Here is a 16,001-nt window from a genome sequence, read left to right as displayed (position 1 = left end):
TTGATTCTGGACGTTTTGCTGAGAAACATCCACTGCAGCACCATAGATAATTAGTGAGGGCATCACTAAGACTCTTGAACATCAGAATTTTCTGGAAATAGCATTTTTGACCTTTGTTCCCTCAGTTCTTCCAATAGTTGCAGAAGCCTTTCGTTCCCTTTATGGAAACTCTCTTTACTCAAAAAATGAGAAATAAAGTAAATTAATGTTTTATATTACTTTTGGATTCAGTCCATTACTGTGCCTAAATAAAATTGTACCAGTACATATCAGGCAATCAAATCCACAGATGATTGTGAAACCACGAACTGGAATTATTGAAGCATTTTGTAAAACTCTCTGAACTTTGATATTTACTAAGTGACCTTAAAGCCCCTAGCTTCATGGTAGTGCACTTAAATTCAGAACCACACGTGGTAACTAATAATGAAAGATTTCAAACCCCAAACAGTGCAACTGAAACTTTTGTATTAGCATACTACTGAGAATATCTAACATGTTGTTACTAATCAATGTCATTCTGACCTTGTGGGTTTCCTGTGCTAATGGACAAGGTAAGTTAAAAGAGACCTAAACACTCAGCTTCCCTCTTAAATGTAACTTCATGTAATATCTAGCTTTGTATGTCTATAATTATTTTATGAACCAAAGAGGATTTATTCACTATGCTAGTAGAAGTGACATATTTTGTGAGAGTATAACAGAAATTAATTTTATAAAAAATTATCTCTTTAACAAAGAAAAAATGAATAATGTTTTATTTGTTTTCTAAGTTCTACAGTGTAAAAGGCATTTAATATTGATTATGGAGATATGTGAATATACTCATGAAACTTTAAGTGGGAAACATGTCATTAGACAGATTCTAAGCTTAAAATGTTCAGAATTTTCCTATACGTAATACAAGGGGAACATTGGGAGTGACTGATGTTTTCATAATCTTACATATGGTGATTTTTATAGATTTATATATCAAAAAATCAAATAATACATTTTAAATTATGCAGTTTCTTATATTTCTATTATAGCTTAAGAAAGCTGCTAAAACTAATTAACATTAATATCAACTTACTATTTCAACAAAATTAGCAACATACATATATAATGAAAAAATAGAATATAAACTTACATTGGAATGACAGTAAGTTTTGATTGGCATTTCTGAGTTCACTAGCAAATGTTCAATAAGTAAATATACAGAAAATACTTTTCATAGCGTTATGTCATTGTTCACTGATTTCTCCTTGAAAGTCATATATTTTCTGTATTAATTATCTTTTTGAATGCAGGCCTTGCATATTAAAGAACTATATCATAACATTAGCAGTGGAACCACATGGGTCAAAAATCATGGACAATCAAGGGTGTGTGTCCATTAATGAAGAATACAAATTTTGTAATTATCCAAAACTTCATATTTCAGCCAATGTAATGGAGGGTAATACTGGAAATCCCATTATCAATTTATGAGACTATCTTTTCCCTCAACCACTCTTCGCAAAGCTATGCCACTTTATTTGATTCTAGGGAAAGAGCTTTAAGTTTTATAGTATTATCTATCACATGATTTGCTAGTTATATTTGTTGCGCAAAATCAAACTTGATCTGTGCCAAAATGGAAAAAAAAGGAATTTCACCAGTTATTTCCTTTTTTAACTGAACTGTTACAGGTACATTTCTTCAAATAAAGACTAAATAGATTAAAGTAGAATGCAAAGAAGAAAATACTACTATTTTGAAATGACTGGAATTAGAGAAGCATATGCACTATATTTTCTTACTTACTTTCTTAAAAGCACCATAGAAAAGAATGATGACAAATTCTTTCTTATCTGATATTCCAGTGGAAAACTTGCCTCCTCCAATGAACTCTTTGTAAGAGTAAACTTGAGCAAAATGTCTTGTAAATTTGGGTCGCACCTATATTTCTCAAAGGAGAAAGTAACTTATTTAGTGGAATAACATCTTGGGTAGAGAGAAACATCTTTGTGAATTCAGTAGCATTGGCTCAACTGCATCCCGCCAAAATTCATTTGTTAAAGTCCAAATTCCCAATACCTGAGAATGTGACTGCATTTGGAGAAGGAGTGCTTAAAGATGTAATTAAGTTAAAGGTCAATGATTCAGGTGGGTCCTACTCCAATATAACTGGTGTCCATATAAGAAGAGAAAATAAGAACACACCATATAGAGAAAGATCACGCAAGGCATAGAGAGAAAACAACCATTTACAAGGCAAAGGAGGAGGTCTCAGAAGCATCCAATCCTGTTGACAGCTCTATCTCAAACTAGTAGCCTCCAGAACTGTGAGAAAATAAATTTCTATGAAATCAGTAGTACTTTGTTATGGTAGCTCTAGCAGATGAACACCATGATATTTACACAATGTATTAAAAGAATATTAATAATTAAAAATAACTTTTTACTTTTTACTCAAGGATATATATATATATATATATATATATATATATATATATATACCCACCAACACAGATTTTAGAGGGTATTCATCAGAATTGGGTAATTATATCTTGGGTGTATTGTCCTTGCTGATTTTTGTCTTGTTGAATACTTTATGTTTACATATTATCTGTATTCATCTATATTCAGAATCTAGTAAATCAGATCAGCAAATATTTTTCATATGATTAATGAAGGATATACTTTGTGAGTTGCTTATGCTAAGAATTTTTTTTTAATGGTGGTTGATGTTTCAGTTCTGAACAATAAAATCAGCACACCAATTCTTTTGGAAGCCACGCTATTTGAAAGATAAACTTGACAGAAAATTTGTAATTGCAACCTATTATAATGTTCATTGAATTTGTATTGACCAATATTTCTTCCATCAACTCATAAGTTATTTACACTTATTTAAAAACAGGTTGTCAGGAAAATTATTTTTATTCATGAATATCCTTTCAGAATTGTATAAACTTTATATTCATCTACTAGAGTTGTCATAACAAAGTGTCAAGGGTGACAATTAGTAATGTAGAGCAGGGTTGCCTCTAAATCCCTTTTAAACTGATCATTTTCAGTACCCAATGCATTACAATTAATTGCCATTGTACTTCTTTGGGACGCTCAAATTTATTTCAAGTTTAACTAAGAAGCTGGCTTCTGTGTATATTTCACGTGTCCCCATTACACTCTGGCATAACAAAAGGTCCCAGGATTTCCTTGACTTTTCCTACTACAAACCAAGTTCGAATAATTTCCCTATGAAATTCCAGTGCCTTTTAGTGGGAGAAACGATTTTCAGAAACAAACCTAAACTATGAAAAACTCACTACAGTTTTGAAATTATCACTGACTAAGAAAAGTAATTTTTGGTCGAGCCGGGGGGCTCCTGCCTTAATCCCAGCACTTTCGGGGGCCAAGGCGCGCGGATCACTTGAGGTCAGGAGTTGGAGACCAGCCCGGCCAACATGATGGAACGCTGTCTCTACTAACAATTCAAAAAATTAGCCGGAGTGGCGGCACGCACCTGCAATCCCAGCTACTCAGGAGACTGAGGCAGGAGAATAACTTGAACCTGGGAGGCAGAGGTTGCAGTGAGCCGAGATGGTGCCACTGTACTCTAGCCTTGGTGACAGAACAAGACTGTTAAAAAAAAAAAAAAGAAGAAAGAAAAATTAAAATGATTTCCTTTAATATATGTCCCTTTCTTCCTCAGACTAAATAGCCTGCAATCATAAGAAAATGTAAGAGTATCTCAGGAGGTTACACAGTGCAGGGAGATTTAGATTTTCCAATATGGAGGAGACACTCAGCAGAAAACTGTGCATCCATGCTTGAGGGACTGGGTCAGAGAAGCTGTCATGTGTCACCCAACAAGCCTCTGGAGCCAGTTCTGTAACTAGCAAACACTTCCCACAAAGTAAAGATGTCACTTCTCTGAACTTAGTCTTCTCATCTGCACATTAAAGCTGTTGTGCCGCTAGCCTCCTTCCCATTCTCTCTGATTTATGATGATTCAAACTTAAAGATTTTTCCTTAGTGATATTCTTAAGTTTTCCCAATAAATAGGTTGTAAATATTATTTTCTATCACTTGTTCCAGAATTATAGAAGAAACATAAATTATATGCTATTTAAATTATGGTATTGGTCAACATTCTATATGTCTACATACATATAGAATGTAAGAATATATATATATATTTGAACATTCGTGTATGCACCTATTTTTTTTATGTCAATAATATATCTCATCCGATACATGAATTCTAACTATGGTAAGAATGCATGCCATCGAATACAAACAAAATGCCACAAAACTCAAGAAAATGTTTTATTTCTGGAGATAATTGGTGCATTTCTGATTTTTTGTTAATGTTTAGAGTCATATTTCTTGTTTCTCTTTTCCAAAAAACAATTATTGGTAATGTGTGCACCCTGAACTGACAGCTTTAGCATAACTTGGTATAGTTCTAGATAAGCTCAGTTCAAATTAATGTTGATAAAACCTCCAGAATTGCTAAAGAGACCATACTACATTAGTAGAAGTAGAGAAAGTAGAATGAGGTTCTTCTCGTCCTGTTAGCTGATTTGGGATCCATTAAGGATTTTAAGTGTAGAAATAAAATGACCAGATGAAGGGTTATTAATTTATACCCAGGAAAACAGATTATAAAGATGAGAGGTCAGGATCAGGAAACTAGTTATGGTTGCTGTAATTCCACAAGAAAATGTTTGAGAGAAGGTGATATCAAAATTTATCTCTAATATGATTTATTACAGTAAAAATTATTTATACTTTTTTGTTTGTTTTTTATTGCAAGTGAAGCCTTGTGATTTTCCAGACATTAAACATGGAGGTCTATTTCATAAGAATATGCGTAGACCACACTTTCCAGCAGCTGTAGGAAAATATTACTCCTATTACTGTGATGAACATTTTGAGACTCCTTCAGGAAGTTACTGGGATTACATTCATTGCACACAAAATGGGTGGTCGCCAGCAGTACCATGTCTCAGTAAGTAAACCTCTGAACTGCTACACATGTATAAAACTTTAAAAGATTAAAGAGAGGAGAGCACATAATTGATTACTCTTGTCTTACGTAACAGAAATAGGGCCAAGAAATGAGTTGTTCAAGCAAAATGACCAAAATAGATCTTTTCTATTATGAGTTCTTGAAAATCATATGAAAAATAAATATAGAGACTTTATGAGAATATCTATATAGTTTATACATATTTTAATTATGAAAACTAAAGAGAAGTAATATTAAATATTGACATTTCCTCTTGTACAACCTTTGTTAGTAATTTTAGTTCATACTAAGTTGTACATTATTTTTGGATGTTTATGCGATCTTATTTAAATATGGTAACAATAATTTTAATATACTTTTTGTGCAAATTTATGTTTCTCATTTACTTTATTTATTTATCATTGCTATGGTCCTTAGGAAAATGTTATTTTCCTTATTTGGAAAATGGATATAATCAAAATTATGGAAGAAAGTTTGTACAGGGTAACTCTACAGAAGTTGCCTGCCATCCTGGCTACCGTCTTCCAAAAGCACAGACCACAGTTACATGTACGGAGAAAGGCTGGTCTCCTACTCCCAGATGCATCCGTGTCAGTAAGTACACCGCTATGAGATCCCAGCATGTTCATGTCTTTCTAAGTAACACGGATGACAATCTCAGACTTGTCTATATTAACTGTGGCAAAATGTTGTTGTCAACTTGTTTTGCCAACGGACCTATTTAGTTTTACTTTTTTAATTGTGTGAATATACAAATTTCTTGATAAGTACATAGCAAAATAAATGCTCCTATTAATGGGCATTAGTCAAGAATACAGTAAAAGAATTAGAACACAATACTTGTTGGTTAAATAAAGTCATATTGAAGCGGCATCAATGTCTCGGGTAAATACCCGAGGTTCGTCATCTTGAACCAAGAAGATTAAGTACAAATGGGTATTCTGGGATCTTGTACATATTCTACTCTAGAAGGTTTCCTACAGTATTTATTCGAATATACATTTATATAAACAGTTCCTTCTTTTTTCACATGTTGCTAATGATTGGTGATGTCACATTTTAATATTTACAAGTTGAGTGGCTATAAAATGGTATAGCATTGTAATGTAAATTTGCATTTCTTTTACTACCAGCTGGATTTAGAATACATGTTCACAGTTTAATTGGTATTTAATGATTCTAAAATTTGGAAATGCAGTTTGATTTCTTTTATTTATCTTTTTGGGAGTTTTGGTCGTTATTAGTTGGAATCATCTTAATAATTCTGAATGTAAAATCTCTTTTAATTATATGTAATGCAAATGCATTCTCTTTGTGGCTAGTATTGTTCTTTCCTTTTTTTCTGCATTATGAACAAGTTGCTCATTTTACTAAATAATTGTCAATCTTTTTTCATGATGAATATTTTTTGGTTCTTTTTTTATATTTTATTATTATATTTTAAGTTTTAGGGTACATGTGCACAATGTGCAGGTTAGTTACATATGTATACATGTGCCATGCTGGTGTGCTGCACCCATTAACTCATCATTTAGCATTAGGTATATCTCCTAATACTATCCCTCCCCCCTCCCCCCACCCCACAACAGTCCCCAGAGTGTGATGTTCCCCTTCCTGTGTCCATGTGTTCTCGTTGTTCTGTTCCCACCTATGAGTGAGAACATGCGGTGTTTGGTTTTTTGTCCTTGCGATAGTTTACTGAGAATGGTGATTTCCAGTTTCATCCATGTCCCTACAAAGGACATGAACTCATCATTTTTTATGGCTGCATAGAATTCCATGGTGTATATGTGCCACATTTTCCTAATCCAGTCTATCATTGTTGGACGTTTGGGTTGGTTCCAAATCTTTGCTATTGTGAATAATGCCGCAATAAGCATACGTGTGCATGTGTCTTCATAGCAGCATAATTTACAGTCCTTTGGGTATATACCCATTAATGGGATGGCTGGATCAAATGGTATTTCTAGTTCTGGATCCCTGAGGAATTGCCACACTGTCTTACACAATGGTTGAACTAGTTTACAGTCCCTCCAATGGTGTAAAAGTGTTCCTATTTCTCCACATCCTCTCCAGCACCTGTTGTTTCCTGACTTTTTAATGATTGCCATCCTAACTGGTGTGAGATGGTATCTCATTGTGGTTTTGATTTGCATTTCTCTGATGGCCAGTGATGGTGAGCATTTTTCATGTGTCTTTTGGCTGCATAAATGTCTTCTTTTGAGAAGCATCTGTTCATGTCCTTCGCCCACTTTTTGATGGGGTTGTTTGTTGTTTTCTTGTAAATTTGTTTGAGTTCATTGTGGATTCTGGATATTAGCCCTTTGTCAGATGAGTAGGTTGCAAAAATTTTCTCCCATTTTGTAGGTTGCCTGTTCACTCTGATGGTAGTTTCTTTTGCTGTGCAGAAGCTCTTTAGTTTAATTAGATCCCATTTGTCAATTTTGGCTTTTGTTGCCATTGCTTTTGGTGTTTTAGACATGAAGTCCTTGCCCATGCCTATGTCCTGAATGGTAATGCCTAGGTTTTCTTTTAGGGTTTTTATGGTGTTAGGTCCATCGTTTAAGTCTTTAATCCATCTTGAATTAATTTTTGTATAAGGTGGAAGGAAGGGATCCAGTTTCAGCTTTCTACATATGGCTAGCCTGTTTTCCCAGCAACATTTATTAAATAGGGAATCCTTTCCCCATTTCTTGTTTTTCTCAGGTTTGTCAAAGATCAGATAGTTGTAGATATGCGGCGTTATTTCTGAGGGCTCTGTTCCGTTCCATTGATCTATATCTCTGTTTTGGTACCAGTACCATGCTGTTTTGGTTACTGTAGCCTTGTAGTATAGTTTGAAGTCAGGTAGTGTGATGCCTCCAGCTTTGTTCTTTTGGCTTAGGATTGACTTGGTGATGTGGGCTCTTTTTTGGTTCCATATGAACTTTAAAGTAGTTTTTTCCACTTTGGTGAAGAAAGTCATTGGTAGCTTGATGGGGATGGCATTGAATCTATAAATTACCTTGGGCAGTATGGCCATTTTCATGATATTGATTCTTCCTACCCATGAGCATGGAATGTTCTTCCATTTGTTTGTATCCTCTTTTATTTCCTTGAGCAGTGGTTTGTAGTTCTCCTTGAAGAGGTCCTTCCCATCCCTTATAAGTTGGATTCCTAGGTATTTTATTCTCTTTGAAGCAATTGTGAATGGGAGTTCACTCATGATTTGGCTCTCTGTTTCTCTCTTATTGGTGTATAAGAATGCTTGTGATTTTTGTACATTGATTTTGTATCCTGAGACTTTGCTGAAGTTGCTTATCAGTTTTAGGAGATTTTGGGCTGAGATAATGGGGATTTCTAGATATACAATCATGTCATCTGCAAACAAGGACAATTTGACTTCCTCTTTTCCTAATTGAATACCCTTTATTTCTTTCTCTTGAAGGAAATCCCTGGCTAGAACTTCCAACACTATGTTGAATAGGAGTGGTGAGAGAGGGCATCCCTGTCTTGTGCTGATTTTCAAAGGAATGCTTCCAGTTTTTGCCCATTCAGTATGATATTGGCTGTGGGTTTGTCATAGATAGCTCTTAATATTTTGAGATATGTCCCATCAATATCTAATTTATTGAGAGTTTTTGGCATGAAGGGTTGTTGAATTTTGTCAAAGGCCTTTTCTGCATCTATTGAGATAATCATGTGGTTTTTGTCTTTGGTTCTGTCTATATGCTGGATTACATTTATTGATTTGCATATATTGAACTAGCCTCGCATCCCTGGGATGAAGCCCACTTGATCATGGTGGATAAGCTTTTTGATGTGCTGCTGGATTCGGTTTGCCAGTATTTTATTGAGGATTTTTGCATCAATGTTAATCAAGGATATTGGTCCAAAATTATCTTTTTTGGTTGTGTCTCTGGCCGGCTTTGGTATCAGGATGATGCTGGCCTCATAAAATGAGTGAGGGAGGATTCCCTCTTTTTCTATTGATTGGAATAGTTTCAGAAGGAATGGTACCAGTCCCTCCTTGTACCTCTGGTAGAATTCGGCTGTGAATCCATCTGGTCCTGGACTCTTTTTGGTTGGTAAGCTATTGATTATTGCCACAATTTCAGAGCCTGTTATTGGTCTATTCAGAGATTCAACTTCTTCCTGGTTTAGTCTTGGGAGGGTGTATGTGTCAAGGAATTTATCCATTTCTTCTAGGTTTTCTAGTTTATTTGCGTAGAGGTGTTTGTAGTATTCTCTGATGGTAGTTTGTATTTCTGTGGGATCGGTGGTGATAACCCCTTTATCATTTTTTATTGTGTCTATTTGATTCTTCTCTCTTTTTTTCTTTATTAGTCTTGCTAGCGGTCTATCAATTTTGTTGATCCTTTCAATAAACCAGCTCCTGGATTCATTAATTTTTTGACGGGTTTTTTGTGCCTCTATTTCCTTCAGTTCTGCTCTGATTTTAGTTATTTCTTGCCTTCTGCTAGCTTTTGAATGTGTTTGCTCTTGCTTTTCTAGTTCTTTTAATTGTGATGTTAGGGTGTCAATTTTGGATCTTTCCTGCTTTCTCTTGTGGGCATTTAGTGCTATAAATTTCCCTCTACACACTGCTTTGAATGTGTCCCATAGATTCTGGTATGTTGTGTCTTTGTTCTCGTTGGTTTCAAAGAACATCTTTATTTCTGCCTTCATTTCGTTATGTACCCAGTAGTCATTCAGGAGCAGTTTCTTCAGTTTCCATGTAGTTGAGCAGTTTTGAGTGAGTTTCTTAATCCTGAGTTCTAGTTTGATTGCACTGTGGTCTGAGAGACAGTTTGTTATAATTTCTGTTCTTTTACATTTGCTGAGGAGAGCTTTACTTCCAACTATGTGGTCAATTTTGGAATAGGTGTGGTGTGGTGCTGAAAAAAATGTATATTCTGTCGATTTGGGGTGGAGAGTTCTGTAGATGTCTATTAGGTCCGCTTGGTGCAGAGCTGAGTTCGATTCCTGGATATCCTTGACTTTCCGTCTCGTTGATCTGTCTAATGTTGACAGTGGTGTGTTAAAGTCTCCCACTATTATTGTGTGGGAGTCTAAGTCTCTTTGTAGGTCACTCAGGACTTGCTTTATGAATCTGGGTGCTCCTGTATTGGGTGCATATATATCTAGGATAGTTAGCTCTTCTTGTTGAATTGATCCCTTTACCATTATGTAATGGCCTTCTTTGTTTCTTTTGATCTTTGTTGGTTTAAAGTTTGTTTCATCAGAGACTAGGATTGCAACCCCTGCCTTTTTTTGTTTTCCATTTGCTTGGTAGATCTTCCTCCATCCTTTTATTTTGAGCCTATGTGTGTCTCTGCACGTGAGATGGGTTTCCTGAATACAGCACACTGATGGGTCTTGACTCTTTATCCAATTTGCCAGTCTGTGTCTTTTAATTGGAGCATTTAGTCCATTTACATTTAAAGTTAATATTGTTATGTGTGAATTTGATCCTGTCATTATGATGTTAGCTGGTTATTTTGCTCGTTAGCTGATGCGGTTTCTTCCTAGTCTCGATGGTCTTTACATTTTGGCATGATTTTGCAGTGGCTGATACCAGTTGTTCCTTTCCATGTTTAGCGCTTCCTTCAGGAGCTCTTCTACGGCAGGCCTGGTGGTGACAAAATCTCTCAGCATTTGCTTGTCTGTAAAGCATTTTATTTCTCCTCCACTTATGAAGCTTAGTTTGGCTGGATATGAAATTCTGGGTTTAAAATTCTTTTCTTTAAGAATGTTGAATATTGGCCCCCACTCTCTTCTGGCTTGTAGAGTTTCTGCTGAGAGATCTGCTATTAGTCTGATGGGCTTTCCTTTGTGGGTAACCCGACCTTTCTCTCTGGCTGCCCTTAACATTTTTTCCTTCATTTCAACTTTGGTGAATCTGACAATTATGTGTCTTGGAGTTGCTCTTCTCTAGGAGTATCTTTTTGGCGTTCTCTGTATTTCCTGAATCTGAATGTTGGCCTGCCTTGCTAGATTGGGGAAGGTCTCCTGGATAGTATCCTGCAGAGTGTTTTCCAACTTGGTTCCATTCTCCGCATCACTTTCAGGTACACCAATCAGACGTAGATTTGGTCTTTTCACATAGTCCCATATTTCTTGGAGGTTTTGTTCATTTCTTTTTGTTCTTTTTTCTCTAAACTTCCCTTCTCGCTTCATTTCCTTCATTTCATCTTCCATCACTGATACCCTTTCTTCCAGTTGATCACATCGGCTCCTGAGGCTTCTGTATTCTTCACGTAGTTCTCGAGCCTTGGCTTTCAGCTCCACCAGCTCCTTTAAGCACTTCTCTGTATTGGTTATTCTACTTATACATTCGTCTAAATTTTTTTCAAATTTTTAACTTCTTTGCCTTTGGTTTGAATTTCCTCCTGTAGCTCGGAGTAGTTTGATCATCTGAAGCCTTCTTCTCTCAACTCGTCAAAGTCATTCTCCGTCCAGCTTTGTTCCGTTGCTGGTGAGGAACTGCATTCCTTTGGAGGAGGAGAGGTGCTCTGCTTTTAGAGTTTCCAGTTTTTCTGCTCTGTTTTTTCCCCATCTTTGTGGTTTTATCTACTTTTGGTCTTTGATGATGGTGATGTACAGATGGGTTTTTGGTGTGGATGTCCTTTCTGTTTGTTAGTTTTCCTTCTAACAGACAGGACCCTCAGCTGCAGGTCTGTTGGAGTTTGCTAGAGGTCCACTCCAGACCCTGTTTTCCTGGGTATCCACAGCAGTGGCTGCAGAACAGTGGATTTTCATGAACTGCGAATGCTGCTGTATGATGGTTCCTCTGGAAGTTTTGTCTCAGAGGAGTACCCGGCCGTGTGAGGTGTCAGTCTGCCCCTACTGGGGGGTGCCTCCCAGTTAGGCTGCTCGTGGGTCGGGGTCAGGGACCCACTTGAGGAGGCAGTCTGCCCGTTCTCAGATCTCCAGCTGCGGGCTGGGAGAACCACTGCTCTCTTCAAAGCTGTCAGACAGGGACATTTAAGTCTGCAGAGGTTACTGCTGTCTTTTTGTTTGTCTGTGCCCTGCCCCCAGAGGTGGAGCCTACAGAGGCAGGCAGGCCTCCTTGAGCTGTGGTGGGCTCCACCCAGTTCGAGCTTCCCGGCTGCTTTGTTTACCTAAGCAAGCCTGGGCAATGGCGGGTGCCCCTCCCCCAGCCTCGCTGCCACCTTGCAGTTTGATCTCAGACTGCTATGCTAGCAATCAGAGAGACTCCGTGGGCATAGGACCCTCCGAGCCAGGTGCACGATATAATCTCCTGGTGTGCCGTTTCTTAAGCCCGTGGGAAAAGCGCAGTATTAGGGTGGGAGTGACCCGATTTTCCAGGTGCCGTCTGTCACCCCTTTCTTTGACTAGGAAAGGGAACTCCCTGACCCCTTGCGCCTCCCAAGTGAGGCAATGCCTTCCCCTGCTTTGGCTCACGCACGGTGCGCTGCACCCATTGTCCTGCGCCCACTGTCTGGCACTCCCTAGTGAGATGAACCCGGAACCTCAGATGGAAATGCAGAAATCACCCTTCTTCTGCGTCGCTCATGCTGGGAGCTGTAGACCGGACCTGTTCCTATTTGGCCATCTTGGCTGCCCTCTATGATATCTATTTTTATAGTTAGTGCTCTGTTGCTTTAAATTAAGGCTCATCTTCAGTTACAGCTGACTTTTACTTTTTAAGTAAAGGGGACTCTGAAAGTTGTTTGTGTGTATTGTTTGCAATTTACAAAACATTCCATTATAGAAACCACATGATAATTATGGAATAATTGAGACGTAAGATAATGGGAATCTTCCTACAACATTATAGGAGCAACTGTCTTCAACAATAGCCTAGGCCCCTGAAAGAAAAGTCCCTTTTTCTCCTGCCATAGGCACCAACTCTATCATTAATCCACCTAATAAATATTGTTGTGTGTCAAGCACTTTGTAGGTATTGAAAATAAAGCTGTTTACAATAGAAACTGAACACTGTAGTTTAGAGGCTGGAGGAGATTAATAGGAAAGTAGGCAAGAATAGATCAGAAAACTCATGATTATGACAAATGCTATATTATAAATATGCATCATCTTTAACATGATTTCTTTTTCTTTCAGATAGTGAAATTGGTCCATTTACATTTGTTTTCTAATTACTAATTAGAAAAGAACATATACATTACTAATATCTTAAAACATATACATTACTAAAATAAGTACTACCTTGTACGTATACCCATTAGTAATGTATAGAACACATACGTTACTAATATATAAAGAACAAATACATTGCTAATATATTAGAACTTATTTTTGCTATCTTGTTTGCTTTCTTTTTTCTGCTTACATTTCCACATGCCTCTCAAACACCACGTCTATATGGGTTTAAGCACCCACTTAAGATGACAACCACTTTAAATTCTTGGAGACAAAAGATTTACAAAATTACTTTCTTGCCTATGGTAGCAGTGTGTACCGTATCTTTTGCCTGGGAAATGGCATTTGACTTAAGGAGGTTTAAGACCCCTTAATAGTACCAAAAATACTCAGGTTGTTGCAAAGTAGCCAGAAAGTCTTCCAAAATTTCATTAGGGACTTGAGAGTCTCCTAGATCTGCATTCCTCAAGGCCTGCCAGAGCTCTGTTGACAGTCTCAAGGATTCTTTGCTTTCATTTTGCCCTTCCCTGTGTTCAACATTTCCTTCAGAAATTCGTGGTTTCCTTTAAGAACACGGATGTCTAGGAAACTTCCAGTTTTGCTGTTTTCAACTCATTAACAAATGTTTCATTGTTTTGCCATATTGCCATGTTTTTACTTGTTCCCTCCTATAAAAGAACTACTCAACAAATATTTACTTTTTTCTCTACTTTTTCTATTTTAGGAACATGCTCAAAATCAGATATAGAAATTGAAAATGGATTCATTTCTGAATCTTCCTCTATTTACATTTTAAATAAAGAAATACAATATAAATGTAAACCAGGATATGCAACAGCAGATGGAAATTCTTCAGGATCAATTACATGTTTGCAAAATGGATGGTCAACACAACCAATTTGCATTAGTAAGTGATTTACATATTCCCATTCAGTTTCTGTCAACTTCGTTCCTCTCTTTGAGATGATAGTGTTTTACTTAAAATTATAGAAAACAATTTTAGGAGTAAAGAGATACAAATACTTCTAAAACCATTCAACACTCTGTGCCAAATTAAGTCTTTTGCATGTTTAGAGTAATGGCTACTTGGGAAGATGATCATTTCATCTCTTACAACTCAATCTGCCTTTACATAAAAGCAATCTTATCATGTACAGACTAGTTAGGGAGCTGCATGAGAATATCAGCAAAATATGTTAGTTGCCAATAAAAACTTTGTTGTCTTCCCTTTCTTTGTATTTCAAAATTATCAGCTGCTTGTATTGCATTCCGTGCTCACGCTCAGAAAAGTTGTACATGTCAGGGGAGAAATGAGTGCTTAATTCTGAATTTCTGCTAGTGTCAGGAGAATCAGACCTTAAGAATTTGTATCAATGATGCTACTGAGGATATCCAATCAAAAAATTATCTCTACCCTATTGTTTACTACAGAGAAAACAAGTAAAGGAAAAGGGTAGGTGGGTGGGCTGAATGTTTACAAACCTCATACTTGCCAATGGATTCTTTACATGTAAAGTTCTCTGAACATGCTCGACCTTTACTTAGTATGATAAAGAGATTGCATAATGAACAAAGGAAATCTTTCAGTGGCAAAAGTTGATTTTTTTTCTTTCCTCTTTATATATTCACAAAGAGTTTTAAAGACAAATTGCTGAATGTATTTTTAACCCAGATACTGTTGTATAATTTACATACTCCCAAATCCACTTCATTTTCAAGGGTACAATTCAACTATTTTTAGTCATGAGATAATATGGAACCTTGATACATAATACAACATGAAAGACTCTCAAAAATATTAAGCTAAGTGAGAAAAAAGATACACTTACAAAGTGATTATCTCAATGTTATCATGAGTTTTGGGGGTTATATGAATTCCTACATTTCTAGAATACTGTTTTCAATTTCTATACTTATCACGGGCTCTGTGTAAAGAAAAAGGTGTATACTTCAATTTTACTCAGCTTTGATAAATGATCCACTTTAAAACTTGTGAAATAAAAGACAGGATGCTTCATAAATTTTATAGAACTTATATCCAATTAATATAATTTTTATCTAATATATACACCCTTACTGTTAGTAAATCGTTACATAACTACATAAATGGTTACATTAACCTTTAAATTCACAAAATTTTATCGTCTTTAAAATAATATATTGTAGCATCATATTAGTAGACTTTAATAACAGCCAATGAGATTTTTCACAAATAAAAATAGGTCTGACCAAATGTTTCCAATATATTTTCACAGGATTTGAATGATAAGAAAGAATATACAGAGAGAAATATATTTAACTATTGTAATTATTATAGCACAAAAAGCACTGATTGTCAGACTGTTTTGAATAGTACTTAATTTATTAGCACACACTGATTGGTAAATTTTATCCCTACAATGGGTCTTTCTTAGTTGAGTTGTGCATCGCATGGCATAGAAAAGCAACCCTCAATTTTATTTTGTTTCAGAATTTTGTGATATGCCTGTTTTTGAGAATTCCAGAGCCAAGAGTAATGGCGTGCGGTTTAAGCTCCATGACACATTGGACTACGAATGCTACGATGGATATGAAATCAGTTATGGAAACACCACAGGTTCCATAGTGTGTGGTGAAGATGGGTGGTCCCATTTGCCAACATGTTATAGTAAGTATTTTATTCAAGTATTTTTTATTAGAATTAAATAAAATAATAGACACCTACATATGTATATGTACACATATGTGTGTACATATATGTACATATATATGTAGTCCTCCTATGAGTGTGAATTATCTTGAGACTTTAAAAAAAAAAAACAAGGTTGAAAATGCAGATGTCTTCCTAAGAAATCAAATAAGATACAGTTAAGAGTAAATAAAAAGCTTTATTTAGAAAGTTTCCAATAAG

At 36.1% G+C, this 16,001-nt stretch overlaps 1 protein-coding gene across 5 annotated transcripts in view; it reads left to right on the top strand.

Annotated features, from left to right (window-relative positions):
* The first annotated feature begins 397 nt into the window (after positions 1-397).
* The window catches only part of LOC107966493 (complement factor H-related protein 1), a 57,354-nt gene continuing 41,750 nt past the window's right edge, over positions 398-16,001 (top strand). For 2 of the 5 annotated variants that reach the window (XM_063794073.1, XM_063794071.1), the window contains exons 1-5: positions 1,269-1,364; positions 4,792-4,981; positions 5,420-5,596; positions 13,836-14,018; positions 15,582-15,758. In XM_063794073.1, the coding sequence (XP_063650143.1) occupies positions 1,284-1,364; positions 4,792-4,981; positions 5,420-5,596; positions 13,836-14,018; positions 15,582-15,758 (808 nt within the window). In that variant the 5' untranslated portion in view covers positions 1,269-1,283. Of the gene's footprint in view, positions 555-1,268; positions 1,365-4,786; positions 4,982-5,419; positions 5,597-13,835; positions 14,019-15,581; positions 15,759-16,001 lie in introns of those variants that run through there. The other 3 variants (XM_054656938.2, XM_054656941.2, XM_054656947.2) reach the window with 3 other exon arrangements.

Source organism: Pan troglodytes, chromosome 1, assembly GCF_028858775.2.
Source record: "Pan troglodytes isolate AG18354 chromosome 1, NHGRI_mPanTro3-v2.0_pri, whole genome shotgun sequence".
In the NCBI taxonomy this organism is placed as follows: Eukaryota; Metazoa; Chordata; class Mammalia; order Primates; family Hominidae; genus Pan; species Pan troglodytes.
The sequence above is the reverse complement of the archived record's forward strand: the minus strand, read 5'-3'. Positions and strand labels throughout refer to the sequence as shown.